Genomic DNA, 19,889 nt, shown 5'->3' on the forward strand with positions numbered 1-19,889 from the left:
CTTGTGTAGTTGAGATACTATCACAGACTTCAACATAGGACGAGTTCAGTAATCTGAGAATAGGTCCCCAACAATCTATGCTGGTCGTTGAAGGTGATCAAACTGATCGGGTGATGGCTCGGCTACTTTGTTGATGACCGCTGTCATATAACCGAGTGCAGCGTTGAATATAAAACAATTAGTAAAATGAAAAAAATCAGGTGTTCTTTACCACCTTGTTAGTCGTATGCTTCAGAATGAACTGTTACTTATATCAGAATGAACTGTTACTTATATCTCCTGAAATCCCATTTGAGAAAAAGTGGGGTTAAAACTAGTTAAAAAGGTTTATACACAAACTGCCCAAGCCTTAAAATACCCATGAGAGGGCCTCAAGTCAATAATTGGTTTGTCCAAGATTCACCCAAGTTATTACAGGGGTGAGTAACCTGATATTTATACATTGCGTTCATATATACTTTACAAAAAAAGTTAGCGATCATGATTTTTTTTGTTTTGGAAATTGAATATTTTTTGTGAAGGCTGAGAACTCAAAGTATTCATGATCCCTAACCTTTTTTCATTCAGTATACGACTTTTCTTTTTAGGGATGAAATTAATGAACTTCAACATTTTTTTTCTTATGCGAGTTATATTAATGAGAATTAATTTCATTCAATAATTCTTTTTTTAGTGCTTTTTTTTTTTTACTAATTGGTTACTTGGATGTTGTTCCAATGTTTCACATCATTTTATAGTTTACAGTTTCTTTTTGATTTCTCTGGTACTGTCCAAAACGTGTAGATGAATAACAAGGTGACCACACTTGACAGAATACATCCTGATATGGCCGTGTGTGTTGAGCCGTATTCTGGTGGCTCCGTGAAGCACACATTCACAGCAGTTTCGTGTTGAGAGTGGACACAATGTCCAGTTCGTAGTGTGCCGGAGGGTTTTAATTATGAATTAGATTATTACATATATTTATTCCATGTTAAAGCAAATAAACCTGATTTGAAACGATTCTGTGTGTCTTCTATACTGGCGTTATGTGGAGCGCGTGAATGTTGCATAATGTATTGTTCGTTCTGTGCCATCTGACCCAAGAATAATAAGATTTATTATTTTGTTGTTTTATGCCACACTCAACAATATTCCAGCTATATGATGGTGGTCTGGAATTTATCAAGAGAAAGAGAGAAAATCAAGTCGGGACCAGACAATCCAGTGATAAACATGAGCATCGATCCATGTAATTGGGACACAATGACTTGCATCAACCAAATCAGCAGATTAGTACACAGGAAGACGTTAAGCCAGGTCACAAATTCTAACTACATCCTCTAAATTCTTGTTTGGGTCACAAGTGGCCCAATTGTCTAACGCACTGCAATTCAGTGAGAGAGTTGGGTTTAACGCTGCTTTTAACAGTATTCCAGTTATATCACGGCGTGGCAGCTTAATGTGGGAGGAAAGCCTGAAGTGATGCAGGTCTCAGACGTTTAGCACTTCGGTGTAACCCACGAGCATGGGTATGGTGCTGACAAACCTAGAAACATAAAACCGGGATTCAAGCCCACAATCAGAGATTTCTGGCATGCTCAAGGGACGCAACTCTGCACAGCAAATCGCGGCGCCTTAATCGACTGGGCCACCTGTGCCCCACTGTACACTGTTGCATCTCTTTCGCTTAGTCATACCAAAAGGCGGTACTGGTTATCATGTCAGCTTTAAGAGATGGTCACCTCGGAGTCAGTATGTGGTGTAGTGGATCATGTGTCTGCCCGTAGAACAGTAGGATGTGGTTTGACTCCCTGGCCGCTGTAGCTTCTGTCAAATTATTGAAACGAACAAGGTTTGAACAGTTTGATCTCTTTATTACTGATTTGCTGACAATGATTAGTCCGAGTCTGGTCCAGCGTCCACAAAGCTCAACAGCATGGCGTCGACCTCACTACTCTGTAAGGAGAATTCAAAATATCAGATGAGAAAGTCGCCCTATGTGATGGATTCTGAGCGTGGCAGAACAAGAACATGACTTGGACAGATCAATTACAGTTTGCAGCTTCAGAGAGTTTGGGACCAGTCTGCTGATGTTTTTAGTTGGAAGATTAAGATGGTTGGAGAAAATGTTTGATTTTTTTTCTCAATTTTCACAAACAAGTGAGTGAGTTGGGTTTAACGCCGATTTTAACAGTATTCCAGTCATATCACGGCGTGGCAGCTTAATGTGGGAGGAAAGCCCGAAGTGATGGTACTGACAAAACTAGAAACATAATCGGGGCGAACTGGAATTCAAGGGATGCAACTCTGCACCTTAGACAACTGGGCCACCCATGCCCCCTTCCCAAACGAGAACAGATCAGTGGATGTGCTGGACTTCCTGTGTTGGTGTTCAGTCATTGTATGCTCTTTCCAAAGGTTAAGAAGCACTGACAGAAAGAACTCCCAGCCCGCATACATATCTAAGGTCTTGATTTAGCTGTATAAAACATGCACAAGTGCAACCTATTATTGAAAAATGCTACATAACATTTGTCACCAAATTTGTGTCGGACAAACCCTTACTGATACACACAAAATCAACCTCATTAAAATCAGATCTTAGTTCTTGCTACCACTAAACAAAGGTCTGAGGACATCCCATTACGGGTCACGCCAGACCAACCTTTCGCGAACTTTGACCGACCAATGGAATGACTGACAAGAAGTTAACATTAGCCAATCACAAGGCAGCTTAATCAAGTTTTACGGCAAGAGTTTCAAACTGGCAACTACGCTTTGAAACACATTTTGACATATATTGATTAAAAAATGAACAAAAGAACATTCTGGAATGGCTAACAGATGGTTTAGATAGTATGAATACAGTCATGAAGCCTACAACTGTTGTTCGGAATACCCAGTATGGATTTTTTCAAGGTTGCACGATCAAAAATCACATACCAACAGTCACTTTCATGATCTGACAAGCGACGCTCTGATTGGTCAGATGAAAGGTCATTCTGACGTGACCCATAATGGGATGTCCTCAGATCTTTGTTTAGCGGTAGCGAGAACTAAGATATGATTTTGATGAAATTGACACAAAATTGATTTCAATACCTCTAAAGTCTATTTGCCATACATCCCAAATACCCGTGTTTCATGTAATTTGTCATGCTTTCTCAGGCTTGATGTCATCAAACTGTGGATTACGTGCCTATGATCCTACTACATAGGATGCAAGTTAAACCAAGTTCTTTATACCGAGCCCCCCCGTGGCATAATTGAGGGGGCATGCAGAGAATAAGGGAAGAAAAGTATTAAGAAAACATCACAGTTTCAACTTCCAAGGGAGCAATTCAGTTGCATCAGAATTTTGACAAATTTTAATCAGGAATGATCTTGGCAAGGACAGCACTATTAATCCTGAATGTGTGACTGAGCCCTAATTCCACACTCAGCAATATTCCTGCCATATGACAATGTAAAGAAAACTTTCATTAGCTGGTCTACTGGCCCAAACTTGACTCTTAGCACCATTTTAAGTACATCATAGTGTTATAATGTGAGGCTTGACCAGATAAAACTGTGATTAAAACTACGAGCAACATCCCATTTCATCAGCGTTCAACACTCACAGCACCATGCAACAGAGCTGGATCTCCCAATCCATTTAGTCAGCTCTAGCAACATACATGGGCTACTTGGGACATCATAACCAAGATGTTCAAAATATGATAAATAATTGCAAAATATATGGCAGTGACACTTGCTGAATTGCAAACACATCAGCTGTAAAGAAGTAATTAATATGTACTATTTTACCCTTATCTCCTGGTTGCTAGAACCGATGTGTTGGGAGGACTCTATTGATGTTGATGGCAGCACCTTCCCCTCCACATCTTCCACCATCTCTGTCCCTGACATAGGGGCAGATAACTCTACTTTTTCCACCTCCAACTCTGATCTCCCCTGTTCCTGTGTCATAGACTTTTGACTGCCGATCTCTTCACACGTTTCGTGACCAGGCATCTTGTCCACCATCTCTACATCATCAACAGCATCCACTCCATCACTGCTGGTCACTCCCTCCTCTACTACACTCTCAGGACTTTCAGGAGCAGTCCTGTTTGTCAAATGCACATTAGATGAGGATATATTCAAATCTTTAGGAACTGACTCGGACAGCCTCGAATTATCAACAGTGTTATGACCCGAAGATACCGATTCTAACCTATGGGTGTCAGTCACTGAACTGGTTACAGAGTTTGTGTGTACATCCGAGCTGTGTGTGTTGGATACTTTGGGACTGCCTGTAGCTATGTTGTTCCCATTAAGGTCGGCTTCAACAACTGTGGTGCGGCGTACGGTGAGGGTGGTCTGTGTGAGGTGTGGTCCCCGCAGACAGGGGGCCCGGGGGTGCACCAGGCACTCACACACTGTCAGGGCTTCCTGGCACATGTACGACACCTGCAACAGTAGAGGGAGGAGACAACAATTATCATCAATTATCTTTGTTTGTTCATTCTTTAACGTTGCACTCAGCAATATTCCAGCTATATGACAGCGGTCTGTAAATAATCAAATCTGGACTAGAAAAACCAGTGATTGACATCATGAGCATCAAACCACGCAACTGGGATACGATGACATGCATCATCCAATCAGCAGATTAGTACACATGAAGACGTTTAGCCATAGACACAAGAAAACAGGGACTATCATGTAAATGTTTTAGGTGAAACAGGGTGGAATGTTGCGGTCCTTATTGCACTTATACAAAGACTTGTGTGTGTGTGTGTGTCTGGCTGCTTGTCCCAGTCTGCATCAGTGCCGGTTCAATGGCGCTAGACCAGCAAGATACCATGTTGCAATTTTACAATATACTGACTCCAAACCCACCAGTCCTTGTTTTAACCCTTTATTTCTGCAAACCAGGCAGGGAAAGGACAAGTACCATTGTTAACCATGTCTAACATCTTTAGGTAGAGTAGGGATTTGGAATGCTGCTGCCTTCTGCTCTCCCAGCAGGTGCTCTATCCACCACATCCTGGAACTGGACACTTACACACGCTTACTTCACACTTACTTCACGCTTACTCACACTTACTTCACGCTTACTCACATTCACACATGGTTACTTCACGCGTACTTCACGTTCCCAGTGAAGACAGCATTTGCACAAGCTGACACCCTGACCTTATTGGAACTGGATGTCTACTTCACACTTACTCACGCCTACTTCACGCTTCCAGTGAAGACAGTAAGTGCACAAGCTGACACTGTGACCTTATTGGAACTGGATATCCAGCTTACTTCACACTTACTTCACGCTTCCAGTGAAGACAGTCAGTGCACAAGCTGACACTGCCACATACCTCTATGCTGGGATCCTGGAGACCGGTCCGGAACAGCATCAAACTAACTTGTAACGGGGATGCAACCTTGGGATGAGTCTGCAGACTACACGCCAGCAACGTTCTGTACAGACCCCTACGACACTCGGCACTGCCGTACGGAACTGGCGCGTCCAAGACGTTCTGTTGGATGACTAGGACAGTGCTCACCACACTGTCGATGATATCCTGCAAAGGCAATTGAGAGTGATTGTATCACAATATGCTCTGTGTATCCTGTAGCATATAGTAGCTATTTTCAATATTGTCTTCGTTTTAAGTTTTTACTTTCAAATGCAACTTTGGACTCGAGGCTGAAGGTCCAAGGGAGATAACTCGAGGCTGAAGATCCAAGGGAGATAACTCGAGGCTGTAGATCCAAGGGAGATAACTCACAGTGACATTAACTAAGCTGTCAAGTGAATGTGCCCTTATACCATAATCAAGCTAGAGGGAATGATCTAGAATTCCAAATTAATTGTCCATGGCAGGCAAATTTGGAAACAAATCCATATTTTTTCATTCTTATTTCCAATAAGGGATTTTCTACTGACATTCGGTGCCGATATTTGGGGTAAAATATCCGCATCTGGGCAGGAACAATTCACAAAACATCAAACTTTGTCTGGACTTGAAAAATGTCAGCTGTAACTTGTACTCAATAAGATCTGTGCCAGCGAAACCATTGTGTCGCTTTCAAGATTATTGCACTTATATAGTGACTCCGAAGTTCTAAAAAATAACTGTAACATTTTCTACCTGATAATTCTTGTCCTTCAAAACATCTCCAAACCTGGATACAAACAGATGAAGCACTGAAACAGAGTCATGTACATTCTGTCAACAATACTGAAAAAAGAGCTGACTACAACAAAGTGGAAGATTCCTGTTCAAAAACATGGATTAAGCTCACAGGGTCCTTATCATAATGGCAATATTCAAAATAAAACAAGTCCCTGGATTCAAATACTATGGCAGCCAAACCTCTAAAACCGCAAGACCTGTTAATTGCATACAACGCTTTAATAACTTTCCAGACATTAGCATGAGTGGCTGACAAGGACCTGCCGATGTGTTTCATTCGATGCTGATGTGCCATGAGTGAGTCTGGCTTAACCTGCTTCAACAGTATTCCAGTCACATCCCAGCATGTCAGCATCACGTCGGAGATACGTGACACGGGTTAAACTGTGGTGAAACCCATTAGCATGGATGTGGTGCTGACAACCTTAAAACAGCATCGGGGGAAACGTGGGTTACAAACAATCGTAGGATCCTGACACGCCCAAGGGACACAACTCCACACGGCAAAATTGTTGGCCTGTGACAACTGGGCTTCTTGTCCTCGGAACTGTTCACAAGCCGCCAGGGGAGTTTGTTTGTTTGTTGTTTAACACTGCACACAACAATATTCCAGCTTTATGACGGCAACCTGCAAATAATAGAGTCTGGACAGGACAATCCAGTGATATTGTAAGCAATGATCCACGTCATCGGGGTACAATGTCACGCAGTCAACCAAGTCACCAAGTCTGACCGACTGATCCATTTAGCTGCCTCTTACGACCAGCAGGGGTTGCTGGGTACTTATTCAAACCCAGAATGCCCATAGGGAAATGTACCTTGCAAGGCGCTGTTGGTGACGTCGCTGTTGGCGGTGCGGGAGATCTTCCTGTATGAGCTGATGCCTTCACTCAACTCCTGGTAGCCAGTGCGCTTCTTCTTCTTGGTCGGAGGTGGGTCCATGTTGCACTTCTGGCTGCCTTTCAGCTGTCACACAATGCAAACATACAACTGAACAATGCCAGCATACCATGGACAATGCAAACATTGCAAACATAAAATGAATAATGCTGACAAGAACATATAGAACAGGAATGACTTTAATCGGGATATATAACATAGGAGAACGAAGAGTGGTTAATTCACAATAAAACATTGTTCTATCATGACGTCATTTCTGGAGATTCGAACATGTGCTTGCAACTTGATGTCGTATATTGGACAATGTTATTTTTGTGAGGGAAGAGTCTTCTAGGGAGTTGTTCCCCTCAGATGTAGATGGACAATAAACATGCTGGGCCAACGATTGCGTCCAAAAGTGGGCGAGATATGACATTCAGTATTGGAAGAAAAGATACAGATAATTGACATGAAAATTGTGAGAATATTTGGGAAATACCAAACTAAACCCCCTGTCATAAATGGAGTTGTCCAACATTGCCGGGGTCAGATAGTATTCAGGGAGTAATCATTATCTAAATACGGGTAAATATTTATACAATTTATTAACATCATTAAAGGGGCTGTACATAATGTTGATATCTCATATAAGAAATAATTTATCTAGATCTGCCCAAAGACTGACATTCTCAAATTCCCAAACTGGAATTAAGGATTTTCCAATTTTGTCGTTGTGACTTGTACATCCATAAGGAGGCATAAATTCTTTTGTACTAGAATGCAATGTTAAAATACGATGTTCATATACCTCGGAATTATAAAAATAATAATAATTAATAATTCCTAAATTTAAACCCCAAAAGCGTTTGTTTAACAATTTTCAGTGTTTGAAATCCTATATAAATCCCAGCCAAAGGTACAGTACTTGAGAGCCAGAATAAGCATATTGATGTAAGAAGTTACAAATTTGCAGAAACAACCATTCTATATTGTGCAAAAAACAATTCTTGACAACACCACCCCATCCCTCCACCCCCACCGATAGATGTACCATTTTTCTTTATCCCCAATGATATAATGAATGACCAGTCCCAAAGCAAAATATTCAGCATCTTCAAACTACCACTGGGCAGCAGATGCTGGATCCATGCAACATGTCAACGTGGAACCAAGACTGATATGACATTTTTTTCTCTAAAAGTAATTAACCTGTTTACACAAAACAAACAGTGGTAGCAACCTTGAGTGTGTCTGGGACAGGTGTGACGTCATGCAGGATCTCCTTGACGAGGTCCTTCTCCTCCGTCACCAGGTGACATGACCCCCCGACGACCTTGAGCCACTGGGTCATGCTGCTGTACGTCGCCTCCCTCGGGATGCTGTAATCATGATGGGGATCTTACAGAGCACTGACAAAGATGAAACACTAATTCAACTAATCGTTATGCTTTATACCACATGCCTCTACTTCCTATCACGGTACCCATAGAACCCCATGTACCCCGAGTGATCCTGCTACAATTTCTAGAATGTTAGTTGTTGAACGCTGCACTCAGCAATATATAAAAGGGATACAATGACATGCATTAACCTAGACAGCGAACCAGACCACCCGATCCTGTTACGTCAAGCATGGGTTGCTGAAGACCAATTTTGTGTGAGTGAGTTGGGTTTTATGCTTTTAACAATATTTCAGCAAAACCTGAGGGACAATACAAATGGGCTTCACACATTGTAATCATGTTGAGACTAAAACCCTAGCATCCGGTGTGATGAGCAAAAACTCTAACCACTTGGCTACCCTACTGCCCTTAGTGTATGACAAAGGGACTCTGTGAGCTGTATGCAGCTATTGCACTAAAGGCCCCCCCCCCCCCCCCCCCACCCCCAAACGTGTCCCTCCACTCCACTCAGCAGTCAGTCCTGGCAGGATCCACTCATCGTTGTGTCCCCCCTCCCTAGCTGTGTTCCCCCCTCCCTAGCTGTGTTACCCCCTCCCTAGCTGTGTCCCCCCTCCCTAGCTGTGTTACCCCCTCCCTAGCTGTGTTCCCCCCTCCCTAGCTGTGTTACCCCCTCCCTAGCTGTGTCCCCCCTCCCTAGCTGTGTTACCCCCTCCCTAGCTGTGTTCCCCCTCCCTAGCCGTGTTCCCCCTCCCTAGCTGTGTTCCCCCTCCCTAGCTGTGTTACCCCCTCCCTAGCTGTGTCCCCCCTCCCTAGCTGTGTCCCCCCTCCCTAGCTGTGTTACCCCCTCCCTAGCTGTGTTCCCCCCTCCCTAGCTGTGTTAACCCCTCCCTAGCTGTGTTCCCCCTCCCTAGCTGTGTTACCCCCTCCCTAGCTGTGTTCCCCCCTCCCTAGCTGTGTTAACCCCTCCCTAGCTGTGTTCCCCCTCCCTAGCTGTGTTACCCCCTCCCTAGCTGTGTCCCCCCTCCCTAGCTGTGTCCCCCCTCCCTAGCTGTGTCCCCCCTCCCTAGCTGTGTTCCCCCCTCCCTAGCTGTGTTACCCCCTCCCTAGCTGTGTTCCCCCTCCCTAGCTGTGTTCCCCCCTCCCTAGCTGTGTTACCCCCTCCCTAGCTGTGTTCCCCCCTCCCTAGCCGTGTTCCCCCTCCCTAGCCGTGTTCCCCCTCCCTAGCCGTGTTCCCCCTCCCTAGCCGTGTTCCCCCTCCCTAGCTGTGTTCCCCCTCCCTAGCCGTGTTCCCCCTCCCTAGCTGTGTTCCCCCTCCCTAGCTGTGTTACCCCCTCCCTAGCTGTGTCCCCCCTCCCTAGCTGTGTCCCCCCTCCCTAGCTGTGTTACCCCCTCCCTAGCTGTGTTAACCCCTCCCTAGCTGTGTTAACCCCTCCCTAGCCGTGTTCCCCCTCCCTAGCTGTGTTACCCCCTCCCTAGCTGTGTCCCCCCTCCCTAGCTGTGTCCCCCCTCCCTAGCTGTGTTACCCCCTCCCTAGCTGTGTTACCCCTCCCTAGCTGTGTTACCCCCTCCCTAGCTGTGTTACCCCCTCCCTAGCTGTGTTCCCCCCTCCCTAGCCGTGTTCCCCCTCCCTAGCCGTGTTCCCCCTCCCTAGCTGTGTTACCCCCTCCCTAGCTGTGTCCCCCCTCCCTAGCTGTGTCCCCCCTCCCTAGCTGTGTTACCCCCTCCCTAGCTGTGTTCCCCCCTCCCTAGCCGTGTTCCCCCTCCCTAGCCGTGTTCCCCCTCCCTAGCCGTGTTCCCCCTCCCTAGCTGTGTTACCCCCTCCCTAGCTGTGTCCCCCCTCCCTAGCTGTGTTCCCCCTCCCTAGCTGTGTCCCCCCTCCCTAGCTGTGTTCCCCCTCCCTAGCCGTGTTCCCCCCCTCCCTAGCCGTGTTCCCCCCTCCCTAGCCGTGTTCCCCCTCCCTAGCTGTGTTCCCCCCTCCCTAGCTGTGTTACCCCCTCCCTAGCTGTGTCCCCCCTCCCTAGCTGTGTTACCCCCTCCCTAGCTGTGTTCCCCCTCCCTAGCTGTGTTACCCCCTCCCTAGCTGTGTCCCCCCTCCCTAGCTGTGTCCCCCCTCCCTAGCTGTGTTACCCCCTCCCTAGCTGTGTTACCCCCTCCCTAGCTGTGTCCCCCCTCCCTAGCTGTGTTACCCCCTCCCTAGCCGTGTTCCCCCCTCCCTAGCTGTGTTCCCCCCTCCCTAGCTGTGTTCCCCCTCCCTAGCTGTGTTCCCCCCTCCCTAGCTGTGTTAACCCCTCCCTAGCTGTGTCCCCCCTCCCTAGCTGTGTTACCCCCTCCCTAGCTGTGTCCCCCCTCCCTAGCTGTGTCCCCCCTCCCTAGCTGTGTTACCCCCTCCCTAGCTGTGTTCCCCCCTCCCTAGCTGTGTTAACCCCTCCCTAGCTGTGTTACCCCCTCCCTAGCCGTGTTCCCCCCTCCCTAGCTGTGTTCCCCCCTCCCTAGCCGTGTTCCCCCCTCCCTAGCTGTGTTCCCCCCTCCCTAGCTGTGTTAACCCCTCCCTAGCCGTGTTCCCCCCTCCCTAGCTGTGTTCCCCCCTCCCTAGCTGTGTTACCCCCTCCCTAGCCGTGTTCCCCCCTCCCTAGCCGTGTTCCCCCCTCCCTAGCTGTGTTCCCCCTCCCTAGCTGTGTTACCCCCTCCCTAGCTGTGTTCCCCCCTCCCTAGCTGTGTCCCCCCTCCCTAGCCGTGTTCCCCCCTCCCTAGCTGTGTTCCCCCTCCCTAGCTGTGTTACCCCCTCCCTAGCTGTGTTCCCCCCTCCCTAGCCGTGTTCCCCCCTCCCTAGCCGTGTTCCCCCCTCCCTAGCTGTGTTAACCCCTCTCATAGTGTCATAGAGTCCCCCTCCCACCCGATCTACTCCCTGGCTGTGTCCCCCCATCCCTATAGTGTCCCCCTCCCTCACCTGAGCGGCCGGTCCAGGGCGTACACCCGATCCAGGTGGGTAAAGGCTAGACTCTGCAGGAAGAGTTTGTTGATGAGGTCACTCAAGGGAAGTAACTGCATCCGGCAGCTGTGCAGAAGAACATCAGAGTATGTACTTTGATTAGAATGGACTTATAAATGACAATTACAGTGAAAACAGCCAGAACTAAAGCAGGACTCAGGGCATACATGCAGTCTAAGCTAGCATCTGTTGAAGATTCTCTACACTATTGATTCCTGGTGTAATCTACAGACCAAACTGTCAATTATTTTTTAAAATCTGAAATTGGCTATTTCACTGTATTCCAACTGAGTCTCAATGATATATATTCCAAAATCTTTTCAAATCATCTTTTTGTCAAACCAAACAACAATGTGAAGTATGTTATGAGATAAACAAAGCTTTGAACTGTATTCCACTTATATCGTGGCATGTTAACTTGATGTGGGTGTTAAGCCCAGAGTCATGCATTAACCACTCTGAGCACAAGTATGGTAGACAAACCTAGAAACATAATTGGGACGAACCGGGATTCAACCCCCCGATCATAGATTTCTGGCATGCCCAAAGGATGCAACTCTGCACAGCAAATTGTGGTGTCTCAGGTGATAGGGACACTATGTTGTTGTTGTTTGTTGTTTAACGCCGCTCTCAGCAACATTCCAGCTATATGACGGCGGTCTGTAAATAGTCGGAACAAACAATCGAGTGATTGACATCATGAGCATCGATCCACGCAATTGGGATACGATGACATGCATCAACCAAGTCAGCGAGCCTGACCACCCAATCCCATTAGTCACCTCTTACGACAAGCATAGTCGCCTTTTACGGCAAGCATGGGTTGCTGACGACCTATTCTAACCAGGATCTTCATGGGCCATTGGGACACTAATGTCCCCAGCTATACAAACTGATGACCAAACTTGGAAGTGACGTACCTCATAATCAGAGCAGTGAGAACATTGAGACTGGACTTGTGCAGCTCCGGCAGATGTGAGAACAGTCGGATTCTGTCTGTTGTGGGGCGTGCCAACTGCAGTAGAAAATAGGAACGAATTGTTGATAATAAACTAAAGAACATTTTATTATATCTTAGATCATGAAATTAAACTGGTTTATTTTTATTTAAAAAAATAACTTAATGTTTTTGATAATGGCCGCATGCCACAAGCGATCTTAGCACAAAGACGATCATACTCCCACACTTTAATCACAACTTATGGCAGTCATAGAGTGAAGATTGCTAAGGGGCCTTTATCTGTTAGATGAGAGAGGTCAGCAGAGTGGCGTGTAAAATATCAAGTCATGAATTGGCCCTTGAATGGGTGGTTGAGAGGGTGGTTTAGTGATTGAGTGGTTGAGTTTATTACTGCTTTTAGCATTATTCCAGCAATATACAATTACCAGCATTCTATAGTTGACCGCGAGACATCGGCACACAACCCCGAGAATGTCCTGGGCCGGTATCTTCACGGAAGACGTGTGCTTCTCACTGCAAGACATATTCCATACTTCACATCGCTGGGCATGGTAACAGATACAAAATGTCTGTCTTTGAAAAACATTTCATTGTTGGGGGCTTACAAAGGCATAGAATAATCAACCCATTCAGTTCTAAAGAACAAATAAAGTGATTCATTTCCCTCCTCTACCTGCATGAGATATTGGACAGGTTATATATCCCAGGGATACTTGGGATCATGCAGTGTGTGTCTTGTGCCCCAGGGACCTGAGAATGTGATGTGAGTGCACATCGATCCATCCATCTTCCCGAGGCAAGGAGTTTAACTGACTATAATAGTCCAGTTTCCACCCTTGCTGAAATTATGGAATTATATTTTGGCTGGACTAATGAGTCTATGCATAGTCCAATCAAACTTGCATAAGAAAAATGATATCTGGTTCGTAAACTGCTGTGCAGATTTCGGTCGATTTCAGGATTTGCAAAGCATCTGTACCGCCAACTCGCAGTCAACAGATATTTTCCAAATCTTTTCTTGTGTTTAATTAAGTTGCCCACGTGATTTAATTATCGATCAGATCGTCTTGACTGCGCACCACCATTTTGTTGGAACCAAATTCAAGTGATATGAGAGGTGGAATCTGATTGTCAATAGGAGGGACATAACTCGCAATAGCCAGTGACAACTAGACTACCTCAACGTCACTACCTTGCACACAGACAGATACATACATCCCAACATTAACATGCACCTAGTATTCACTTATCACATACATACCCTAGCAGTGTCAGAATCTTGTACCAGAAGGAAGAACATGATATACTCCTCAGGGAGCTGAGAATGTGCTTTGATGCACACCGATCCACGGACCGGGGTAATAATTGTGTAGCACAAAACATAGACATGTATATACATATTATTCTGTACATACCCAAGCAGTGTCTGCAGACACACTCCGAGTGTCTTGAACTGGGCAGTCAGGACACTACTTCTACCCGGCTCTGTGTCGGGGGCAGAGGAGAAGATGCTGTCCTCGGACGTCTGTGCTTCATCTGTAAACAGGTTGCACAGGAATTTTAGAGGTCTAAATCCAATCTCTTCATGTACAAACTGGTCCACCCAGTAACAGTGAGTGAGTGAGTGAGTGAGTGAGTGAGTGAGTGAGTGAGTGAGTGAGTGGCGACTAACAGGATTGGTGGTCAGGCTCGCTGACTTGGTTGATGTATGTCATCGTATCCCAATTGCGTGGATCGATGCTCATGATGTCAATCACTGGATTGTATGGTCCAGACTCGATTATTTACAGACTGCCATTATATAGCTTGAATATTGCTGAATGTGGCGTTAAACAACAAACAAACGGAGATAGTTAAAATGAGCAAATAGAAAATGGAGAGTCGGTGGGATCCATTATGTTATGAATAAGAAGAAGAGTGCGTGAAGTCAAACTCTACCTGTTTCCAGGCCCTCATAGAGACAGGACAGGCAGTGATTGAGAGAAGAGAGGAGGCGTTGACACATCTCCGTCCATCCATCTATCTGTCTCGCCCCCTGACTGGGTCCTAGTCGAGCCAGGAGAGCCAGACACCGGACGCCAGCATTGCTGGGACTCGGCCGATCTAGCTGACGCAGCAACATGGACTCAATCTTCAACTAGACGAACAAAAAAATATGGTTCCTAAAGAAATTGTTAGTCATGAATGCATGATGCAATCAAAAGTTACTTGTTTATTATTAACAGCTAAAGAATTGTTCAATGTTACCATCTACCTATGTGGTAGTCGACAAGTAATTGTCACTTTCGGAGTTTTACTTGGCTCGGACTAGTTGACTTACACTAATTTTGGACCGTGATATTGATTAAATATTAGATATAAATAGAAGGCTTAAAAAAGGAAAATAGTCTTGGTTTTCAGGCAATGCCGCATCATCATAAAGTCTGTAGCAGGTTTTGTTTATATTTCCATTTTAAACAAAAGATTCATCAGAAGATGCCCCCACAAATATGAAAAAGAACAAAACATCTGTCTGGTACTTTAAGTCCAACCTGATGAATGCATTTCTGTCTGAGCTTTTACAAGAGTAATTATTGAGCTATCAAATAAATACCATAGAATTGGGATTCGGAACTCTGAATTTCTATGTCAGGTACACAACACTAAGAAATGAGTCAAAATCAAACTTGTTGTTATGGACATAGAAAAATACAAACATTTAAAAAAAAATCCCTAAGTTGCAAAAGGCACCAGTACAAGCCCTGATTAATATATGAACCAAGTTGGGATGAAAAATATTGAACAAGTTTTTAGTTCTGCCCCGGAATACAACACCTACCTCTGTTTTAGCTAAGTCTAACTTGTTTCCATGGAAACAGGGAAAAACAAATTTTGAAAAATTCCAAAATAGCAAAAGACACCACTTCAGCCCTTGTGTAATACATGTACCAGGTTTGGATGAAAAGTCTTTCACGGTTTTCAAGTTATGCTCACTCAAGGTGAGTTGATGTGATTTGCCAATCAGTTCATGATTTCGATGAAATTAATGTAAACAAACTTGGATGAAATCTTGGATGAAAGTACCCTGTAATACAATGGATAACAAGCATAAGTCCAGATACACACTGAACACTTTCATAGGCAGGTAGTGTAATAACAGGACAAACTTGGATACTTCAGTAGAGAGTTGTTGACATGCTACTTCCGGCATTACGTGCTCACGATAACGTTTTCGCGTAGTGAAATAAAATCGAAGCTCATTGTATATTATTATCATTATCATTGTAATAACAAGCACTCCCTGTGATTGAAAGGTCTAACTGCATCAGCCTGTTCGCTGTATAGGTAAGTGACGGTAAGTCAAGTTTTCACAGACTTGGATGCAGCTTACCCTGAACACCCTGCAGGGGCCGGGGAAGTAGGAGACACATGAAGCGATGCACCGAGTTGCCGCCTCCAGCCACTGGAACAAGAGGAGGAAGTGAGATGGGTTTAACACCATCATATCCTGTCAGCTTGATGTGGGAGGAAAGCCTGAAGTGGTACATGTCTTAGATATCTATCACTTTGGTAAAACCCATGAGCATAGGTATGGTGCTAAAAAAACTTGAAACATAATTAGGGCAAACCAAATTCCAACCCACGATCTTTGTGTAACCAGTCCATATACATTTTACAAATTATTAAATTATTAATTATTAACAATTATGAAAAACACATATACAGGGATGAGAATGGGTATTTTCCTTTTCAGATTTTAACAAATTTGTGGTCACTAAAATTCGCGGAAGATTCTTAACCCTGCATATGATAAAATCATACAGCGATATTTTATGTAGCTGTTACCATGGTTACATCTTCTCCATCATTGATAGACAAGAACTTACAGCTGATGTTGCTGCCAGGAGTGGAGGCAGCAGTTTGGGGATGATGGATGCCGATATCTCACGGGTTATCTCGGGGAAGCTGCTTGTTGTGGCGATCATCTCCGCCATGATCTGACAAGATTGCTGCTTCTCTGTCACATCACCGTGGGACTGAAGGCGATTAACGGATAGACAAGCCATCGTATATCACGATACCAATATATCGATACAACATATACATCTTTAAAGTTACCTGCCCGCATTCAGGCATTATAAATATTGAAAAATCGCAAAATATCACAGACCAATTACGTCTTGATTCAGTTGAAATGATGCAAACATTCATTTGAGAATCTACAAAAAGTTATAGTGAAACTGAATATGTACGCATGGTAAGTACAGCAATAGAAACTAACAGTTTTAGCCCACTAGTCATTATAATGATGACATATTTCTACTAGTCCTTGTGATACCTTAACTACTGGGCAGTTTGGCAAGGACCATAGGACTAGTGCCAATTTCTAGCACTGAGGTAGTCTCCCAGACAGTCAGGCAGGTGGAGGAAAATTTCATGCAAACCGACAGAAAAGTTTCCAGCCACGGACAGACAGGCAGTTATTTGAGACACTGCTTCAACACACAGGTTTGTTTGTTGTTTAAAGCCGCATTCAGCAATTTTCCAGCAATATGACAGCCGTCTGCAAATGATGGAGTCATGAGCATCGATCAACGCAATTGGGATACAATGACATGCATCGACCAAGTCAGTGAGCCTGACCACCCGATCCTGTTACTCTCCCCCCCCCCCATCACGACACACAGGTCACAGATCAGGTGAGGTTAGGCAACGTTGAACGTAGAGAGTAGTTGGATCACAAGAGAGTTTTGGTGTTATCCCACACTGAAGCACATATAGCACATGTGGTGTCTCCTTTGGCAAACGATCTTATTCGAAATATGCCTCTGTTCAACCAGCAGTAAATGGGTACCATGTAGGATGATACAGTAGTTTGTTTGTTTGTTGTTTAATGCTGCACTAAGCAATATTCCAGCAATATGACAGCGGTCTGTAAATAATCAAGTCTGGACGAGACAATCCAAAGATTGACATCATGAGCATTGATCTAGGATGATACAGTAATGTGACTGTTAACCTTCTAATGCCTCAAAGGCAGCTTGGATTGTATACTCCCCAGGGAGTTGAGAATGAAAATCAAGTGCACGCTGATCACGCCCAAAGTGATAATAATATAGCATTGAGCGATTCGGTCGGTGAATGGAATTTGGCACATTATAATGGACTTATAACACTACAATATAACATAATTATTACTGATATATTTCTGACCAGAAATGAGCCAAAGTGTTCATTACCTGTAAAACTTGCAGCAGAAGCTTGAACCAGGTGTTGACGTTTGCAGTAAATACTTCTGTAGAACACTGTGCGACCATTCTCTCCAGTAGCACCAGGCCATCATGTCTGGAGCCACGATTACCACATATATTCAGTCCCTATTAAACATGCTTTAATTACCCATAGGGCCAAGGTCAGAGTTATATTTCAACTAACAAACTCCCACACAGCATCATGAGTTTTGCTCCTCACTGATTTGCTAGATCATGGCAATGTGACTGTCAACAAAGCAGACCTTACATGTCACAGCAACCTCTCATCAAGGACTGTCACAAATAATTATACATACTGAGCAAAACAAGTTAGGGATCATGAAACATTTTGGGGATATGATTTTGTAGAGAAGACTGAGCACACAATTTCATCAAAATATCCCCAAAATATTCATGATCCATAACCTTTTTGTTCAGTGTATGTCATCCATCGTAAAAAAAAACATTGACAGAGTTGACATTTCAACCTATCATGGGTGTTTGTGTTTGTTGCTTGACATTGTGTAATGAACACACAGCAATATTCCAGCTACATGACGGCGGTCTGTAAATAATCGAGCAGACGTTTACCATTCTCGTAGCCCCTGAACATGGATATGAAGCTGAACAACCAAGAATCACAACAGGGTGCACCTGGGATTCAGCAGATGCTGGTACGATTAAGGGGGACAACTCTGCAGTGAGTTGTGGTGAGTTAGATCACACAAATGCCATGTAATATGCTACACAAGAACCTATTTTGTGATTTAGACACAAATTTGGATCAAAGTCAAATGGAAACATATATTTCAGGACAACTTAGTTTGATTAACAATGCTCCATGCAAGGTGAGCATGGTGAGGTGAAATTGGGTTAACATCATCTTCAAAATTATTGCACTTGTATAGTGATGTGTATGCATGTGTACGTGTCTCCTTGTACCAGTCTAGACAAACGCCAGGGTTTTTATTATTATTATTATTAGACCACAGAAAAGTAGACATAGTAAGATGTCCAAGACCATGGAGGCAACCTTCCTCTGAGTACACCTCACCTGCTGGCTGCTGTGTTTAAACAGCTGTGTATGTGGCCAATAGTTTCCTGCAGGTAGGACGCTTTCTGAAACAATGAAAGAAACTCATACATGTATCACCACCTTTAAGAAATCCCAAACATTTACATTACCATCTTCACAGGCTGTAAGTACTCAACAATGTTTCATGTGTGCAAACTTATAATCATGATAATCACAAGCCCAAATTTAATTCATTTTTTTCTTGATATATGATGAAATCAGTAAGGGGAGAAGCCCTAATTTGCCCTGAAGTTTCACTGCGCACTAAACAACATGTTTTCCGCTAGCAGAGAGTCGTAAGTTACATGCAGCTTGTAGAAAACCCATGCAGAACCAGACTATAGAAATCTAGTGAATGCACACACCATGACAACATGTTAGCTCACTATTGTTGAATCATGAAGTGAACAGGTTACTGGTCATTACCCCGCAAGTTGTGGTAATTAAATTATGACAGGTATGTGTACAGAGTCAGATAAGGAAATTATCTGAGAGTACACCGATATCAACTTTTCAGTGACAAACCCACGGGAAATATTTTTAAAATATCTCATTATTCTCAGGAATATACAAGGGTAATCGGCCACCGCAGTCTGAATAGGATTTATGAAGGTGGTGTTCTTGGCCGTGATGTAGGGTCATGTGAATGTAGGACCCCATCGCGGCTGTCGGCACAGGACCATGTAACTAATTATAACAATAAAAATAAAATGTCGCCAAAAAAATCATAGACGAGGCTATCGTCTGCCGGCTGTAGGGTGCGACGCCACAACAGTTCAGCCAGCCAACAATTAAAGTGCCAGTCATATCTGATCGTGGATTTGGGTACGTGTAATGCAGCGCATAAGCATGATAAACAATGACAACGTACAACAAAAACTATAAAGATCTTCACAACGTAATTACAACTGTCATCACTCATCAGTAATGACAAGATAAGCAGAAAGTGCAGACATTGGTGATTCAATCGTAAACACAGAAGGAAATTATATTTCCACTACCTGAATTCCAAACAGTTGGTGATGGTCTATTACTGTCAACATGTTATGCGAATCCAATGAAGAATTTCCATCTTCTTTGGTAAATGTTAGGATTCCAGAAACCACGTTGTCCCTGTAATCCGCCATGATAACAGTTCAGCATGAGTAGGACATACTGTACGTTGATTGGTTAAAATGTGGTAAGGG

The 19,889-nt window shown here is 44.2% G+C and overlaps 1 protein-coding gene across 1 annotated transcript; it reads right to left on the reverse strand.

The window, feature by feature from the left end:
- Positions 1–1,850: 1,850 nt before the first annotated feature.
- LOC139447518 (proline-, glutamic acid- and leucine-rich protein 1-like) lies at positions 1,851–19,829 on the reverse strand. Its single transcript, XM_071228922.1, has 16 exons — positions 19,704–19,829; positions 18,682–18,746; positions 17,616–17,721; positions 16,263–16,412; positions 15,767–15,838; positions 14,335–14,533; positions 13,812–13,932; positions 12,822–12,909; positions 12,356–12,450; positions 11,394–11,501; positions 8,284–8,422; positions 6,983–7,130; positions 6,120–6,175; positions 5,343–5,549; positions 3,790–4,434; positions 1,851–1,938 (listed from the first exon to the last, which is right to left on the reverse strand). Exons 1-16 carry the CDS (start codon positions 19,827–19,829, stop codon positions 1,879–1,881), a joined length of 2,385 nt encoding a protein of 794 aa, XP_071085023.1. The 3' UTR covers positions 1,851–1,878.
- Between the last annotated feature and the right edge of the window lie 60 nt (positions 19,830–19,889).

The sequence above is a fragment of the Haliotis cracherodii genome, unplaced genomic scaffold, assembly GCF_022045235.1.
Source record: "Haliotis cracherodii isolate W230 unplaced genomic scaffold, xgHalCrac1.p SCAF_7, whole genome shotgun sequence".
NCBI classification, from domain to species: Eukaryota; Metazoa; Mollusca; class Gastropoda; order Lepetellida; family Haliotidae; genus Haliotis; species Haliotis cracherodii.

Bases quoted from the DNA above. Each gene is read 5' to 3' on its own strand.
- LOC139447518 (XM_071228922.1), bottom strand. From the start codon at position 19,829: ATGGCGGATTACAGGGACAACGTGGTTTCTGGAATCCTAACATTTACC. The intron at 17,722-18,681 runs GTGAGGTGTACT...TCGTGGCTCCAG, and splicing joins TTAAACACAGCAGCCAGCAG to ACATGATGGCCTGGTGCTAC. The intron at 1,939-3,789 runs GTAAAATAGTAC...TTCTCCTTACAG, and splicing joins CTAGCAACCAGGAGATAAGG to AGTAGTGAGGTCGACGCCAT.